At 41.6% G+C, this 18,769-nt stretch overlaps 1 protein-coding gene across 1 annotated transcript in view; it reads left to right on the top strand.

Annotated features, from left to right (window-relative positions):
- The window catches only part of LOC115079483 (mucin-5B-like), a 289,301-nt gene that overhangs the window by 46,233 nt on the left and 224,299 nt on the right, over positions 1–18,769 (top strand). Inside the window, exons 8-9 of the mRNA XM_029583107.1 lie at positions 2,106–2,234; positions 6,777–6,894. Coding sequence (XP_029438967.1) covers positions 2,106–2,234; positions 6,777–6,894 — 247 coding nt within the window. The remainder of the gene's footprint in view (positions 1–2,105; positions 2,235–6,776; positions 6,895–18,769) is intronic.

Genomic DNA, 18,769 nt, shown 5'->3' on the forward strand with positions numbered 1-18,769 from the left:
GGACCCTGGCCATTGAGCTTAATTGGATGGAGGACTGCCTGCAAAGCATCTTCCTGTAGGGCCTGTCCTCCAGAATAAAGGATGAGCTAGCCACTCGTGGGCTTATTGACTTGGCTAGTAGGATTGACTACCGCATCCAACCATAAACAAGGGAGCTTCGCCCTCTGTGCAGGGTCATCACGTTGGCTCCATGCTTTCAGCAACTGATTTCTCCTCTAGTCTCCGCATCATCGATCTCGGCACGTCTGGGCAAACCCATGTAGCTTGGTCAAGGGTGCCTTGCTCCCAAGGAGAGAATCCATTGATGCCAGTTAGGTCTGTGCCTCTATTGCTCAATGCCCAGTCAAACTGTGAAAATTCTGAGCTTAGGTTCTGAAGGGGAGCAGATCTTAAGCTTCACAATACCTGCCCCCCCAATTATCTCTTCCAGTGACAAACTCCGTGAGCAACCAAAACTTTTCCACCCTCACCATGATAGATTTGGGTGCTGGGGGTTAACGTTTTGATGAAAACCTTGGTTGACAAACCTTCAGTTGCCCAAAGTTCCCAGGAAGAACACTTTAATCATTTTATCCATCTTTGGGGGACCCCTTGCCAGGAAGGATCACTATGGCCACTACACCCTTGACCGTATGCACTGGCCTTCTCCACAAAGAAAACATTGTCTTCCATGTTATAGCAAGAGCAATCCATCCTGTTGTGCTGGGGCTACCCTGGCTCCAGCTGCGCTCTCCACAATTTGACTGGACCACTTTCCAACTAGTCCGATGGGGGCCACAGTGTCATGGTTCATATTTGGAGCGAGTGGAATATATTTTTAAAATTTGTTTAATGCAATTTAAAAAGGACTTATCTTGCCAAGATGAATGGTTATCTTTTGAAGACCTGGGGCTTTAATTGTAAATCCAAACCATGACCTAGTTGTTAATCCAAACCCCATGGGTCTTCAAAAAATAGGCATTCATCTTGGCAAGATAAGTTCTTTTTAAATTGCATTAAATTTAAAAAATACATTCTGTGCTACATCTATGTTTGGGTAATAAGTTCTTGTGGACTGGTTTGGCCTCTGTTGGAAACAGGATGCTGGGCTTGATGGAACCTTGGTCTTGACCCAGCATGGCAATTTCTTAAGTTCTTATGTGTCCAGCAAAACATTTTTAAGTTTCTATCTATGGACTTGATACTGGACTGATGATTAGATTATGAACCGCTGGTGACTAGAAGCATATGTTCATCAGCTGGTTTTATTATATGATGATCCAAAGATGGCATTCAACTGAAAAAAACCTTACTGTAACTTAAAAAGTATTCTCTAGGATAAGGTAGCAAAAATCGTAATTAAGATGAAAATCTTAACAACAAAAACTTGACTTCTTTATCCATGAAGCCACATCTATTCTCTATCTCTCTTATGAATCTGAACCAGTGTCCAATTCAAAAATTCCTTCCCCTTGGAGAATAGGATAGCCTTTCAAGTTCCAACATTAAACCAAGGGCTGGATGTCAAAAAACTCAAGCTCCCAAAAATAGATAACTCCTGAGCCACAACCCACAAAAAGATGGGAATAAAGAAGGGAGAGGACCCCAAGAATGCAAAACCCTTTAGATGCTGACAAATAGGGCAAACATAGTAGCAAATGCTACATCTGAATGAGAACTTGTGGATCAAAATTTTGATTTGCATTTCCTGAATTATAAAATATTGCTCAGTCAAAAGTTAGTGGTAGTGAAACTAAAACAAAGAATGGATCACTGGTTAGTAAGGCTGAGCTTTGATTTGAAATGACACAGACATCGTCATGACAAGATTATCTATTTATATAATTAAATGTAAAATGAAATCAAATAGTTCAAAGGTTTCCAAAAGAAATGTGCGATAAATATAGACTTCCCAAAGGTAATAGTTAAATTAGCCATATTATTAATTTCAGGTAAATAGCGGCAGGACAATATTTTTCACTTACATGTGTGACCTAAATTTCATGAATAAATTATTTTGGCTGCTGTGTTAGTCCATTTGAATGCACAGAATTTCATGTCTATATCTTAGATCAAAATAACTTCATTTTTTCTATATTTACAAAGTTTGTGTTTTATTATTCCAGCTAAAACATGCCTTTCCAAAATGGAGTACCAAGAATGTGATTCACCCTGTATAAATACTTGTTCCAATCCTGAGAGGTCTCAGGCCTGTGACGACGAACACTGTGTGGATGGCTGCTTCTGTCCATCAGGCATGTTTACTTTCTATTCCCAGCCCTTCTTTTAATTTCTCTTTCAGTCCTCAAATATGTTCATGCACTTGTATTCCCAGAAATGAGTTGTATTTGTGAGACATGAATGAAGCTGATTGGAAAATGAGCAGTCGATCAAAGGGCAGTGGACAATCTAAACTCAAATCATGAGTAAAATAATCCAAAGGAACTTCATATTACATAACCATTTCAAACATATGTATTGTGCAACACTCTGGTTGGGTATTCCAAAATAAACATTACTATAGGTATTCCAATGTAATCAAGTTGCAACAACAAATTTGTCTCTCTTTACATTCATGGTCCAAACTCCACCCCCCCTCTCAAACTTCTCCTCTATCTATGAATGGGTCCTTCAGCATTGGGTCCTGAGATTGTTCTTAACCTCCAGGGTTTGGATGGATACGTGTCCCAGACAAGTGGGCATATCCTAAGTGTGGTGAGATCCCTTCCCCAATAGTACCTGAGGTCCAGGTTTACTTCCAAGTTTCCAGAAACCAGACCTCATTCTTTCTCTCATGGTGGTCTCCAGATGTCCCAAAATCTGATCTTCTCTTAAAAAAAAACAAAAAATAGCAGGGCTTGAACTCCCTGTCTAATAGGTACTATAGCCAGGAAATGTCAGCCTTTTTCTTTTCCCAACTACTTGACAGGAAGGGCATTGTCAAAATTCCCTCTGAACTGAAACATAAAAAATCTTCACAAATCCTCAAAACCAAGACTGTTTTGTGACAATTCACCACTGTCCCTCCAAGGGTTGTCAGATGGGAACAGTATTAGAGCCATACTTATAAACAAAATCACTGGCAATATAAATAGACATGGCTTAACTGGCAAGAGTCAACATGGTTTTAGCAAGAGGAAGTCTTGTCTTACCAATCTTTTAGAATTTTTCAAAGGTGTAAGTAAATATGTAGATAAACATTAGCGGTTGATATAGTGTATATGGATTTTCAGGAGGCATTTAACAAAGTTCCCCATGAGAGACTCCTCAGGAAATTATAGTCATAGGATAATAGACAGTGTTCTTTTGTGGACTGGTTACTGGTTAAAAAGCCAGAAACAGAGAATAGGAATAAATGACCAGTTTTCTACAAGGATAAAAGTCATTAGTGGAGTACCACATGGATCAGCACCGGGGCCTGAGCCCTGGTGCTGATCCATGTGGTCACCAGATAAATGATCCACCAGATCATTTATTATTCATAAATGATCTGGAAAAGGGAATGACATTGAGGTAATCAAATTTGCAGATAACCCAACATTATTCATATTTGTTAAAATGGCAGCGAATTGTGAGGAACTGCAGAAGGACATTGTGAGACTATTTATAAAATGTGCATTTCACTGCTCCACAAATCTCAGCGGAAAACAATGTACCTTCATAATCAACAATGTACATTCATAATTCACTATCAAATATAAATATAAAACCAGACTAAGACTGAGCAACTGAATGGCAGATGAAATTTAGAATGGAAACATGCAAAGTGATGCACATAGGGAAAAATAATCCCAATTGACATGTATATAATGCTGGTTTCTGTATTGGGAGTCACTACCCAGGAAACAGATTTTGGAGTCCTTGTGAAATCCTTGGTTCAGTGCATGGTGGTGGTAAAAAAAAACCAAACCAAAAACCAGACTATTGGGAATGATCTGAAAAGGAATGGAGAAGAAAACGGAATATTATATTGCCTCTGGATCAAGCTATGGTGTGACAGCACCTTGAGTTCTCTCACCTTGTGTGCAGTTCTGGTCACCCCATCTCAAGAAAGATATAGAAGAGCTAGGGAAGGTGCAGAGGAGAGCAACAAGAATGGGAATGGAACATCTCACCTATGATGAGAGGATACATAGGCTAGAATCTTCAGCTTGGAAAAGATTTATTTATTTATTTATTTAGGGTTTTTATATACCGACTTTCTCGATATGCAAATCAAATCAAGACGGTTTCCAAAGAACAAAACTTTCGCCGTAAGGCGTTACATTAAACAATAGAGTATTGAACAGGTAACGTTCGGGTTTACATTAAACAATCCACAAATTGAACAAAAAGAAAAGATACAGCTGAGAAGGGGACATGATAGAAGTTAATAAAATTATGAGTGAGGTGGAATGGATAAATAAAGGGCAGTCATTTACTCTTTCAAATAATGCTAAAACAAGGGGATACTACATGAAATTAACACCCAGTAGATTCAAAATAAATCACAGAAAGTAGTTTTTTACTGAGCACACTATTAAACTGTGTAAGCTGTTGCCGTGATCAAGGCAACTAGAATAGTGAGGTTTAAAAGAGGTACAGAGAAGGGTGACAAAATGATAAAGGGGATGGAACAGCTCCCCTATGAGGAAAGACTAAAGAGGTTAGGACTTTTTAGCTTGGAAAAGAGCTGGCTGAGGGGGGATATGATAGAGGTGTTTAAAATCATGAGAGGTCTAGAACAGGTAAATGTGAATCGGTTATTTATTCTTTCGGATAATAGAAGAACTATGGGGCACTCCATGAAGTTAGCATGTGGCAATTTAAAACTAAATCTGAGAAAGTTCTTTTTCACTCAACGCACAATTAAACTCTGGAATTTGTTGCCAGAGGATGTGGTTAGTGTATCTGTGTTTAAAAAAGGATTGGATAATAGGGATGTGAATTGTTTTTTGACGATTTAAAATATCGTCCGATATATTTTAAATCGTCAAAAATCGTTAGAGGCGATATATAATAGGAATTCTCCTGATTTATCGTCAAAAATCGTAAATCGGGGGAAGGGGGAGGGCGGGAAAACCGGCACACTAAAACAACCCTAAAACCCACCCCGACCCTTTACAATAAGTCCCCCACCCTCCCGAACCCCCCCAAAATGTCTTAAATTACCTGGGGTCCAGTGGGGGGGGTCCCGGTTTGATGTTCCACTCTCGGGCCACGGGTGCATTTGATAGAAATGGCGCCGGCGCTACCTTTGCCCTGTCATATGACAGGGCAAAGGTAGCGCCGGCGCCATTTTGCAATACGGCAACACGATTCGAGTGCAGGAGGTCATTCCCGGACCCCCGCTGGACTTTTGGCAAGTCTTGTGGGGGTCAGGAGGCCCCCCCCCAAGCCGCCCAAAAGTCCCTGGGGGTCCAGCGCGGGTCCGGGAGCGATCTCCTACGCTCGCGACGTCGGGGGACAGGAACCAAAATGGCGCCGGCGCTACCTTTGCCCTGTCATATGACAGGGCAAAGGTAGCGCCGGCGCCATTTCTATCAAATGCACCCATGGCCCGAGAGTGGAACATCACACCGGGACCCCCCCACTGGACCCCAGGTAATTTAAGACATTTTGGGGGGGTTCGGGAGGGTGGGGGATTTATTTTAAAGGGTCGGGGTGGGTTTTAGGGCTGTTCTAGTTGCTGGTTTTCCCGCCCTCCCCCGATTTACGATTTACACGATATTTAAAAAAACAAAACTGAGACGATCCGATTCCCTCCCCCCCCCAGCCGAAATTGATCGTTAAGACGATCGGTCACACGATTCACATCTCTATTGGATAAGTTCTTGGAGGAGAAGTCCATTACCTGCTATTAAGTTGACTCAGAAAATAGCCTTTGCTATTACTAGCAATGGTAACATGGAATAGACTTAGTTTTTGGGTTCTTGCCAGGTTCTTATGGCCTGGATTGGGCACTGTTGGAGACAGGATGCTGGGCTTGATGGACCCTTGGTCTGACCCAGTATGACTTGTTCTTATAAGTTTTTGGAGGAAAAATCTATAACACAATTAGCCGGGTAGACTAAAGAAAGCTATTACTATCCTTGGGAGGGAGTGACAGGAAATAGTTCTATTTTATGGGAACTGCCACGTACTTGTGACCTGGATTGGCCATTGTTGAATGCTGGGCTTGATGGACCTTGGTCTGACCCAACATGGCAATTCTTTTGCTATGTTTTTACCTCTGTCCCTCTCTAGGCCATGAGCAAGGATTCACAAAAAAAGAAAACTCCAAAAAAAAAGACTTCCCAAAGAATAAAACACTTACTCAAAAACCTGAAGCAAATCTTTTCAAGACTGGTTGTGTACTAGACAGGGATGTGCCTCTCCCCTTTCTCCTATATCTCTAACCATGGAACCAAAAACTGGAGACAGAGGGCACCCAAAAGAAACAACTCCTATTCTTTTAAAATCTTACCCAAAAATGCCATACTACTCTCTATACCGTATCCACCTACACTTGAGCAAGCAGCAGCTCACCATTCTAGCAACTTCAAAAGAGGTGCTGTTGTGCAAATAGTGCTCTTCTCTTCTAGCTCCTAACCCAGGCCTTAGATTCTCTTCTAGAGGATGATGCCTAAGGGGTCTCTACAATGAAATCCAAAATCTTATTGTTTGTTTGTTTGTTTGTTTTGCAGCTGTCTATTTCTTTTCACAACAGAATAGTCACACTGACAATCTGCAGGTCATGTAGGACTTCTGACAAGTTGTAAGGCAGTTTAGAGTACTATTTGCATGCAATGTATTGATTGTGTTTTCTTTTTCTTTAGGAACTATGCTTGATGATATCAACGAATCTGGTTGTATTCCGCAGGATCAGTGCTTCTGTACTTATAATAACAGTACTTATGCACCAGGCGAAAACTATGTTCTTCAATGCAGTAATTGGTAATCATTCTATCTGATGTATTTGATGCTATGTACTGTGGCTTAGTACTGCTGTTAGCTCTCATTATGTTATTAACAACCTCTGAAAGTGATGAGCAATCACAGTTTCAGAAAACTGCTGTACAGTATCTTCTGGAGATTATAGAAGAAAAAAGTATACAGAAAACAAAAATATCTTTCTGTGCTCCTGCTACTTACCCTTCTATTGGAGATTGGCCTAGAAAAATAATATAAAATGTGGCAGTGTTTCCCAACCCAGAACGACAAGGCAAATGGTGCAAAATACGAGGGGAAAATGTCAACGATATACAACTATTAAATTCCTTCAAATGAAAATATTAACTATCTACAGTGGCTGTCATAATCAGCACTCCTGGTATTAAATTACCTTGATTGCTTTTTGTTTAATCATATGTCAATATCCATTTTTCTAGGACTTTTTTTGCAATTTAAAATGCACTTATTTTAATTATATATGAAGATCATTCCCCAACATTGGACCATGTTTTGAATGCTGCATCAGGGGGATTTCATCTTGTTAACAGCAATCTCTTCTTTTTTTTCTAAATTTATCTTGGATGCTGAAGCTTTACTAAAAGTATTAAAAGAATACATCCAATCATATCAGGGTTTCTGCATTGAAAGTGCTCAGATTCAAATGTTAACTTTTGAGAATTAAATATTAGCAAAATGAATGTACAGGCAGTATCAGTAACATATACAAACTCCTTATGACCTCTTCAATAATTAATAAACAGCCATAAAATGTTATATTTTAGTTTTGAAGTTACTCTCTTTTGCCATGACTTGATTTTAGTGCTAAAGTGTAAACCGGAAAAAGGAATGTCCGGTGATTGTGAATTAAGGTAACTTAATACCGGGAGCGCCTATGGTTAATATTTTCATTTGAAGGAATTTAATAGTTGTGTAGTGTTTCCCAATCCGCCATAGATTTGCAAACACTGCCATACAATGTATCTCATGCATATTCATTATGTCAATCCTAAAAACCCTACTGGATAGGTGTGCATCCAGGAGAAGGTTGGGAAACACTGATATATGGGGTAATCAAGCAAGTCAATAGATTCATCTGTATACAGTATATTCTAGGACTTATTTTGATGAATATGTTCATCACAGTTAGTCTTTATGCTGGTATGTAATGATTTGCAGTACAGTAGATATCACAAGGAATAATGATTGACTTCTTGATAAGATCTTGGCAGGAGATAATGGTGTTATTGTGAGATATAGGACATGTTGGTCCTGATTGCAACTGGATTCTTTTTACGTTGCAATGCCCTTTATTGTTCCATTTTAAAAGTAATCCAAAGATGTAAACGAGTTTTGAAGACCACATATTTCTACAATTAAGGCAGCCAATAGTCCCAGGTGATTGGACCTTCAAACATTCATTAGCCTAAGAAAGGCATCATCTCTACTCAACTACTTTAAGTTTTTTTTTTTTTAACTCTTTATTTTTCATTTTTACCCTATACATTACAGACAACACATTGCCTACATTACATTACTACTCAGTAAATACTAATTATACAAATGTCGAACATCCCATTTATTCATTTTCATTGCTACCAAATCCCCCATATAAGCAGTCAGTCTCTCTTGATCCCCCCCCCACCTTAATTAAACTTCTTCAACTTATCCCTCCAGCTCTTTTTCCTGCCATACCCCACATGCTCTCATATCTGTCCATCTGGTCTTTTAGCATTAAGGTCAATCTCTCCATCACTGCAATCTCAGCCACTTTAGCCTTCCATTCTAGCACCTCGGGAGTGAGTTTCCAATGGTGTGCAATCGTCAAACGAGCAGCATGAAGAAGATGTCCCACCAGCCTCCTGCGGTCTCTTATCATTCCTCTATGGGGCCAGTGACCCAGCAAATATAATTCCTGACTCTCCTCCATATGTTGTCCGCTGATCCATTTAATACAATCAGCCTCTTCAGTCCAGAAAACATGAACCTCCCTACATCCCCGCCACATATGTATATAGATCCCAACTTGCCCACACCCTCTCCAACAAATACTATTGTTATTACTAAATTTGGCAAAAAACAACAGGCTTTGGTACATTCTGTGTAAGAGCTTATATAATAACTCATAACCTTTATTACATATTGTAATTTTTTGAGACCATATCCATATTGATTTCTAGCCTCTTTCATCAAACGTATCCCCCAAATCTATGTTCCATTTATGAATTTGATCATTTGCAGTTTTCCCCCCACAAACAGCTGATCTAATTGTCTTATATATCACAGATATCAGATGTCTAGCTCTGACCTTACATCTGATTATCCCCTCAATCCCCTCACTCTCCTCCAAGGATTCTGCTATAGTAGACATAGGGACCAGAGCTCCTTTTAGTTGTAAATACAAATACCTAGTACTTGCGGGTATACTGACTACCCTCATTAGTTCAGTAAATGTTTTAAACTGACCATCCGTCCAAACCTGCCCCAAAAAACGTAGATTATTAGCCTCCCAATACCCCATGATTGATTGATTACAAGCAATCATCCTCATCGTATGAGTCTCCCATGGCATATGTAGCAGTGAAGCCAAACTACACCCCGTAGCAGAGCCCTTCTCCAGAGTGACCCACGATTATTCTGTATCACTTCCAACCATTCCCACAAGCTGGTTAATTTACATGCTCAATAATACCATTTGGGCCGATACAGTACAGTGTGCTGCGATGGAGCGCACTGTTAACCCGCCATTGGACGCGCGTTTTCCCTTACCCCTTATTCAGTAAGGGGCCTAAAATGCGCGTCCAACCCACCGAACCTAATAGTGCCCGCAACATGCAAATGCATGTTGATGGCCCTATTAGGTATTCCCGTTTGATTCAGAAAACAAAATGTGCAGCCAAGCCGCACATTTTGCTTTCAGAAATTAGCGCCTACCCAAAGGTAGGCGCTAATTTCTTCGGGCACCGGGAAAGTGCACAGAAAAGCAGTAAAAACTGCTTTTTCTGTGCACCCTCCAACTTAATATCGTGGCGATATTAAGTTGGAGGTCCTGAAGGGTAAAAAAAAATAAAAATTTGAAGTCGGCCTGCGGCTGTCGGGTCGAAAACCGGATGCTCAATTTTGATGGCGTCCGGTTTCCGAGCCCATGGCTGTCAGCGGGCTTGAGAACCGACGCCGGCAAAATTGAGCGTCGGCTGTCAAACCCGCTGACAGCCGCCGCTCTGAGCCAAAAGGAGGTGCTAGAGATGTGCTAGTGTCCCTAGTGCCTCCTTTTGCCTGTTTCTACTGCCGGGCCTCATTTAAATACTGAATCGCGTGCACAGGTGAGTGGCCTGTGTGCACGCCGGGAGAGCGGGCGTTTGCCTTCTCTCCCGCGGACTTTACTGAATCGGCCCGATTGTAAGTTAGGGAGACCCAACCCTCCCACCTCCCTTGGTTTAATCAGTGTATCATATTTGACCCTAGGTGGCCACCTTTTCCAGATAAAATTAACAAGTATACCTCTCAAAGTATTCAGAACCAATATTGGAACATCACATGGCAAGTGTATAGAAATATACATCAATCTAGGAAAAATAGCCATGTTTACCAGATTCACTCTGCCCTCAATGAGATGGGCATCAAAGACCACTTCTTCAAATAAATCTTTATTTTTTTAATAATGGGGGATTATAATTACTCTTATATAAACTTGGGTAATTTCTGGAGATCCAGATACCTAGATATTTAAACCCCTGTCTAGCCTTCTGAAACCATCCTACCTCCTGCAGAATTTTCCTGGGGGGGGGGGGGGGGGGTGGGAGCACCAACATCAATTCCGATTTTGAATAATGAATGGTAGAAATGAAACTGAAGGGTGAATAATCAATCAAATAATAAGCGAAATTCAAATTTCACCAATACTTTATGATCCAACATAATGAAGGAAACAAACAAATATGACCATCATGTAAAAGAAGGTAATGTCTACTTATTAGTAGAAAAAGTGGTCTCTTTCATACCTCATCTTAAGTTATTATCATTGGTCATACAATTGTGTTTTTTAAATAATTTTTTGTATGCAATCTTTTAGGAAGAATAGAAAATGTAAGAACTTAACTTAAAACTCCTCTTGTTCTTAAAGGAGAGCCGCCCAACACTGCCAGCCAATGTTTCAGTGTTTTGGTTTCTTAAGCAATAGTGTGACTGTCTATTTGTCCTTTCACAGAGGTATTTCACTCGCATAGATATCAACTAAATGAAACTGGCTTGGTCCTTAAGTGCTGGTATGAAAGTTAGCTTATATGAAGGTCATATTTGTTTGTTTCCTTCATAATGATGGGTCTATGAAGTATTGGTGAATTTTGAATTTTGCTATTGCTTGAATAATAATAACATCCCTGAAATATTCCCAAACCTGTCAATTAACTCCCTCAAGGCAGGTAATGATTTAATTAAAGCTGACAGGTATATTAATGTGTCATCTGATGCAATGAAACTTTATAACTAAAGCCCTCTATATCTTCAGAACTTCTAATTGCCTGAGCTAATGGTTCTATTGCAAGATTGAACAGCAGAAGGGACAAAGGGTACCCTTGTCAGGTCCCCCTTTGTATCACAAACGGGCAGGCACTATCCCATTTGATTTCATTCTTGCCAATGGCACAGAATTCAAAGCCCTCAACTACGCAATAAAGCGCTCTGGTAGACCAAAGTCTTGCAAAATATAGAACAAATACGATCATGATACCTGGTCAAAGGCAATGTCTGCGTCCATTGAAATTACCGCTCCTGCAATCATCGCATTTTTAGTAGCCAGATGTACTAAATTTAGTAACCCCCAGGTGGTGTTCACGGAGAATCACCCCTTTATAAATATCATTTGGGCAAGATGGACCAGACGGGGCATAGCATCTTCAAGCCTGAGCTGCAAAACCTTTGCTAATATCTTCATGTCTGTATTTATTAGGGAGATAGGCTTGTACAAAGCGCATTCCAGGTGATCCTTTCCATGTTTTTGAATAAGCACTATCCTGGCCTCAAAAAATGTACCCATTCTGGCTCCAGAAGTGCATAAATAATTAAACAGAGAACACAACTATTCTAAAAAGCCTTATAATACTCCAGTGGCAACCCATCTGGTCCCGGACTCCCCCCCCCCCCCCCAGCAAAAGATTTAATTACTCTTTTTACTACTTTTGGTGTTATATCCTCTGAAAATAAATGCCCCTCCTCCTCCTCCAATTTAGGCAGTCTCAAGGGATCCAGAAATACCTTTAGCTGCTCCTCCTCCTGCTCTGACTGTGCCTGATAGAACAAACAGCCTGTTAATGTCAGATGGTATTCTTTTGCGGTCTCCCTTCTCATCTCTAATGCCATAAATTATAGTCTGCCCTTTTTTGTCCTTTATCACTTTTGCCAACAATGACCCCACTTCCCCCCCCACCACTCATAATACTTTTGTTTTATTTATTTATTTATTTATAAATAACTTTTTTATACCGAAGTTCAAGTGACAGCGTTACTTATCATTCCGGTTTACATTACAACAAGTAGAAGATAATGACAACTGTGTCTTGCAATGAACAAGGAGCTGAACAACTTGGAGAACATAACTAGGCAACGAAACAATGTGTGTGCTTACAAAAAATTGGGGAAGAAGTTAACAAACTGAAAAGGAGGGAAGTTAACTAATGGAGTAAGGGGAAGCTTTACTGTAACTAAGTAACCATAAACTTAGATCATAGATGGCGATTGTCTGTGACAGTCTGTGGAGGTTGTATTAGTAGAATGTCTGTGGAGGCAAAATGACTGTGGAGGCAATGCGGTTTTGAGAACCGCATTGCCCTTTCTATATTACAAATTTGTAGTTCCTTTAATTTATTCCTAGCCAAACTAAGCTGTCTGAGAGTCTTTGATGAGCTGTCAGTCTTGTGTTTATTCTCTAATTGAGCAATTTGTTTTTCTAACTCATTGTGTTTATTTTGTGTCTTCCTATTTTGATGACTGGCATATGAGATCATATGCCCTCTAACCACAGCCTTCAGTGCTTCCCACCTTAACGAAGTATCATATTCAGAGGAAGGATTGTTCACCTGAAAGTCAACCATTGCCTCATTGGTCTTTTCCCTAAAGACCTTCTGCCTCAACAGTGCTTCATTTAACCTCTAACCCCTATTAGATCTTACCCTTCCACTCAGGCCAAAATGCACCATCGCCACATGATGGTCGGAAATGGTACTTTTTAGAATATCTGCATCCACTCCCATTGCAGCCATCCCCTGGTTACATACAAAGTAGTCTATCCGACTGTAAGTCTGATGTTAAGAGAAAAATACGTATAATTTCTACCTGTTGGGTTTCTGGTTCTTCACATATCCTCCAAATTATAGAGTTGCATTATGTTCCGGAATTCACCTCTCTGATCCCCTAATGACCTATATTTTCTAATCTGTCCATTCTAGGATCTGGGCTGTAATTCCAGTCCCCTCCCACACATAGCCTAGTACCGTCATACGCAGCCAAGACTCCACTCAGCTTATTATGAAAAACCAACTGTCCTACATTAGGACCAGACATATTAATCAATTGAATTGGCTGTCCATATATATTGCCCTCCATTATAACAACATCTCCTTTAGAATCACAACACATTCTAGTAATCTGGAGTGACAAAGTCTTATGGATTAGAATAATATATACACCTCTTCATTTATTTATTTATTTTTATATACCGATGTTCCTGTAAAGAATACATTTAGATGAAAAAGATGCCGCAAATACCTGTCTCACCCAGCCTCTCTTTAATTTATCATGTTCCTGAGGCACCAAATGTGATTCCTGCAGGAACGTGACATCTGCACCCTTATTCTTCAAATATTGAAGTATTCTGGTCCTCTTTACAGGTGTAGGTATCCCCCTCACATTTAGAGAGAATTTGCAAATCAGCCATACTCCCACTTCATAAGAATCAATTGGCTAGAAATTATCTGTAACATTGATTGCTCTACTACAAAGCTCCCAGTCAGCACATTCCATTTCATTACTGTGTTGTCACCTCCACTCTTCCATCTTCTGATATCGTTTTTACCACAACCCCAACTTTTCTAACCTTAGCCATCCTTTTACCCCTCAAACTTTCGTCCAATTTAACCACCCCACTCCTCTTCCTATCCCTCCAACCCATAAACCTCAAAATTAACCTAACCACCACTCCCACTCCCTCTCCCCCTCCCTTCCCCCCTTTTCCCTTTTCCTCTCTCCCCTCACAGTCTTTTCACCCCTCCTCACCCACTGTCTACGGCTCCAGATATCACAGTTTACCCTCTAACACTTCATCAAGCATTCCAGCTTTTGCCTCATAACCCAAGCTGCGGTCTCCAGAGAACACCAGAGACCGCAACTTCTATCTGGAACTAATAAACAACTAAAACAACAACAACAAAAAACCAGAAAAAATAAAGTATTCAAAATATATAAGGTCCATCAGTCCTTCAAACTTGGTTCAGACCCCAAAAAAAGAACAAAATATCTTAAAAAAAAAAAAAGTCTCATTAAAAATAATCAAGATTAGCGCACTCCTGTGCAGCATCTGGGGATCTTCTTGTGTATCCCGGGTGCATAAAATATAATATAGCATATCCGTCTTGAAACAAGGTCTGCTGCGCATAAATGTAATCTCTGTCCCGACTCTCCATTGTACTCCAACACCCCGATACACTCGCACTACTGAAAGGCTCCCTAGTGTATCCCAAATACTATTTAGATCAATTACTAGGTATCTCTGCAATCCAAGTTATTAGCCCTTAACAGATGTGCACAAAGATGCGGGATTCCCTGAGCACCCCTCAGCACAATCAACTTCAGCTTCAACAATGAAAAAAAACATGCCAAGATCCAAAAGAAAAAACCAAGTCCAAAAAATAAAAAAAATAATCAACAGGTAATTTCTTGCAAGAATCACGTCTTGGGGTCAGTCACTACTGTATAAATTCCTGGTGGTCTCCCTTCGTTCCTTTCTTACCTCAAAATGGCCTCTCACATCCAACAGTTCCGCCTTTATCAGTAAGCAATCAATTTTTTCCCAAAAGGATTAAGCAGGCCCTTTATTTAAGAAGGCCTTCACTGCTTCTACTGTCCTCAGTGACCCTGAGGTGTGCAGGGTATAACATCGGATTCAGCAGATTTCTTTCTAACAGCGCACATTTTACGTCCTGAAAGGCTGCTCGGTGTTTTTGCACAGTATGAGAAAAATCTTCAAAAATAAAGATTCTTTTCCCTTTGTGGAGAATTTCTCTTTGCTGCTGAGCCTTTTCTGTTATCTGTGCTTCATCTACGTAGCTGCGCAGCTGGATAATAACTGCATGTGGCCGCCTCCTGGGTACCGGTGGGGCCGCCAAGGCCTGATGAGCACACTGAATTTTCACCAGGCCCTTTTTTTTACTCCATACCTAGTACCTCCGGCAGTCATTTTGAGAAGAAATGAACCGGATCCTTCCCCTCCTCTGCCTCTGGTACTCTGATCACTCTAATATTTTTTCTCCATCCATGATTTTCTACATCATCCAGCTTCTCCACTAAGGTTTCCTACTTCCTCTATAATGCTTCTGTTTTCTCACGTGTTTGCATTGCCACTATCTCAATCGTTACCAACCGGTCCACCACCTCAGTAATCCGTGTCGCATTTTCATGTACTGAGGATACCAATGGTCATTACTTTTTCAACAACCACCACTAACTTCGCAGTAATATCTGCTGATAATTTTTTTGGAAACTGTTCAAACATTTCTTGTAATGAATTATCTGTACCTCTAGAACTAGGCAGGACAGGATACTCATCCTTGAGTCCGTTTCCTCCTCCTGGCTCTCCCTATCTGTTTCCAGTTTTTGCTGATATTCTTTGCTTTTTTTCATTTTTATCCACCCAAAGCACAGGAATCGATTTCTTAGACATTCTCCTCTTAAAAGTTGTTGCCTTTATCGTGGGAGACCAAAATTATTTGAATGAATAAAATTATAGCAGAGGGGGGCCTGTCACCACCACATGTTTCTACCAGCAGCTCATCACATGACCCCCCTTTTGCTGGTTTTCTTTACATGTATTTTTAACAATTATTAACAAAACATAATGGAATTAGATGTATTAAAGGCTATTTTCCTATGTGTTCCTATGGAGAAAATGCTTTATGCAACCAGTCCATCAGGTTAAATTTGAGATTCAGAACAATGGTCAAGAAACTAATTTGACAACATTAAATATCTTGCATACAGCTGTTAAAAGAATTGAACCCCAGTGTGACCGATCAAGAGGCCATGTGGTAACTCCCATTAGTGCGCACTAACAAAAACTAACAAAAAGTAACTAAAAATAACAAAAATCTAACGGTTTTTGTTAGCGCGCGCGCCGCGCACTAACTCAAAAAATGATTTTTCGAGAAAAAAAACCCCCGAACTGCAAAAAAAACCCCGACATTTTCAGCGGCGGCTGAAAAACGAAGAACGACACGAACACAAAAAACGATTCACATCTCTAGAAATTACATAAATGCATGGATCACAGATTTATCCACAAACTCAATAATGCAATAGTATGAGCAGATTTATGAAAAATCTGCATCAGATGTGCACATTATGCCATAAATTGAATTATTTTGAAGAAAATATGGAGATTTTTTCCATGAATTATGGAAAATCAATGAGAGTTCAATAGAAGGAAATTGGGATACATTTTCATAACTCACTTACATTGCATGTTTAACTCCTAAACCATCAATTGGCTTATGCATGTCACTAAGGATGACCCTCACAGTCATTATCTTGTGGCCCAATCATTGCACCAGCAGCTCAGATTTAAATCTGACACATCACTAGCATGCCAGCAACAAACTGGACCATGGAAGGGAAGCAGGGAGGCTGCACATAGGGGAGAGGCCTGGAGGAAAGGTAGTGGAGAAGCACAGAGAAACTGAAAAAGATAATAAGGAAAGATCAGAAGGAAATGATAACAAAAGTGTGTTATGACCGTCAGTCACAGATGGCTGCTACCGATGCAACTCACTTCATGTACTGCTCTGTTCTCTTCTCCGGGTTTACTCACAGCTGAGGCTAACCACTACCGCCGCATTCCTCTAGGTTCCCAGGACTCCTCATGGTGTCCGGGCCGCCACCTCCACCCATTCCGGGCCTTCCTAGGCGCACGTGCGCCACCAGTCTCCCTTTTGAAGACCCAATGGCAGGAACCTCAGAGGCGTCCCCAGCTGATGATGTCACCAGGCTGGGATTCTTAAGCACCGCCTTCACCCCTTGCTAGCTGATTTGGCAACAAGTTCCTTTGCTATTGATACCTGCTCCTGGCTTCTCAGACCCGTGCTTCCTGTATCGGTTCTATCTGCCTCTGGACTCTGCTCGGGTAACCGCTCCTCGGGGGCCCTGCTGCGCTCTTGTGTGAGACTTCGTCTCCTGGCTTCCCCCGCTCCTCGGGCTAGCCCTGCGCCTCCCAGAGCTCCTGCCTACCAGCCTCCCTGCTCCTTAGGGTCGTCCCTTGGAACCACCCTCTGCTTGGAGTCTGGACCTGCGCTTCCCTGCTCCTCGGGGCAGCGCTTCAGTTCTGTTTCAGTGACTCTTCTCGGCGCCCTCATTCTCTGCCAGAGATTCCATCGTGCGCAGCCCTGCTTCCCGGGGTTGCATTCGTCACTACTGCAAAGATTCATCCGGGCTTCCCCGCTCTGCGAGTTGATCTACATCACCGCGCCCAAGCCTCTCATGCCGCGCAGCCCCGCCCCTTGGGTCACTCTCTGCTGCGGACCTCCAGAGGTTCCTGTCTCGCACTCTCCGCTCCTCTGGGCCTGTCCAGCCCTTCTCTCTCTCGGAGGTCCCTGCTCTGGTACGTTCCTCTCCAGTTCAGCGAGTATACTGTGGGATCTCCCTGAACTGTGTCTCTTACCCCGCTCCTCAGGATCCCCCACAATACTCTCTTTACTGCACCTATGATCACGTGGCTGTGATGTAGGACGCTCCATTCCTCTACACTACCGAATCTCCTACCATAGCTGATCTCGCCTCCCGATGGTGGGGACCTGTGGGGCTCCTTCCCACAGGTGGTACCAACCCTCACCTCGGGCCAAGAGCTCACAAACGCAAGAATCCTAACAAAGTTTAAGGGCACACAGGAGGTAGGACAGGATAGGTCCGTTGAGAATGTAGGGAAAAGTGACTAAAAAACGAAAAGAGAGAAAATCAATGAAGACAAAAGAAAATCAAGTTGAAGGACAGAGCCAGAGTGAGAGGAAAATGCAGAAACTTTGATAATAAAGGACCGCTTACAACAATAAACTCTTCCCTATCTTTTCAATAACATGGAACTGGTTATCTCATCGAATTTTTTTTTTTTTGCCCTGCTTGCTTTCATGTCATGCCCTTGTGCGATCCCTATCACCCACCAGGGGTTAAACCCTTGGCCACTTGAGGGTCATAGCAAGCACTGCGCAAGGCCTCATCTGTGCATGTGCCTCACCTCCTGGCACTTACCAGATAGGTTTCCACTTGCGTACGAGCGCATACCCTGGCCCCAAGCTACTCCCTAGAGGTTTCTGGGGACACTGCAGGCTCACAACAGCCTGAGGCCGCAAAGCTCTCAAGAAGGAGTTTTCACAGAAACACGAACTGTGATACTTAAATCAGTTTGTCTACAGAGAGAGATGCTACGTATTTCCCAGTCAGACCTGGGGCTTCTGAGTAATGGGCTGAGCTGTAATGGGTCGCTCTCTCAGCTATTTCCAGACAGTTCTGTCACTCTAGTGAAGCTTCAGAAACAGAGTGACTTAGCAGCTTGTTCTGCCTTTAACCCCACCACCTCCAGCTGCTGGTGTCCATGGTACCCTATATGGTTATTCTGCCATTTGCT

The sequence above is a fragment of the Rhinatrema bivittatum genome, chromosome 17 (assembly GCF_901001135.1).
Source record: "Rhinatrema bivittatum chromosome 17, aRhiBiv1.1, whole genome shotgun sequence".
NCBI classification, from domain to species: Eukaryota; Metazoa; Chordata; class Amphibia; order Gymnophiona; family Rhinatrematidae; genus Rhinatrema; species Rhinatrema bivittatum.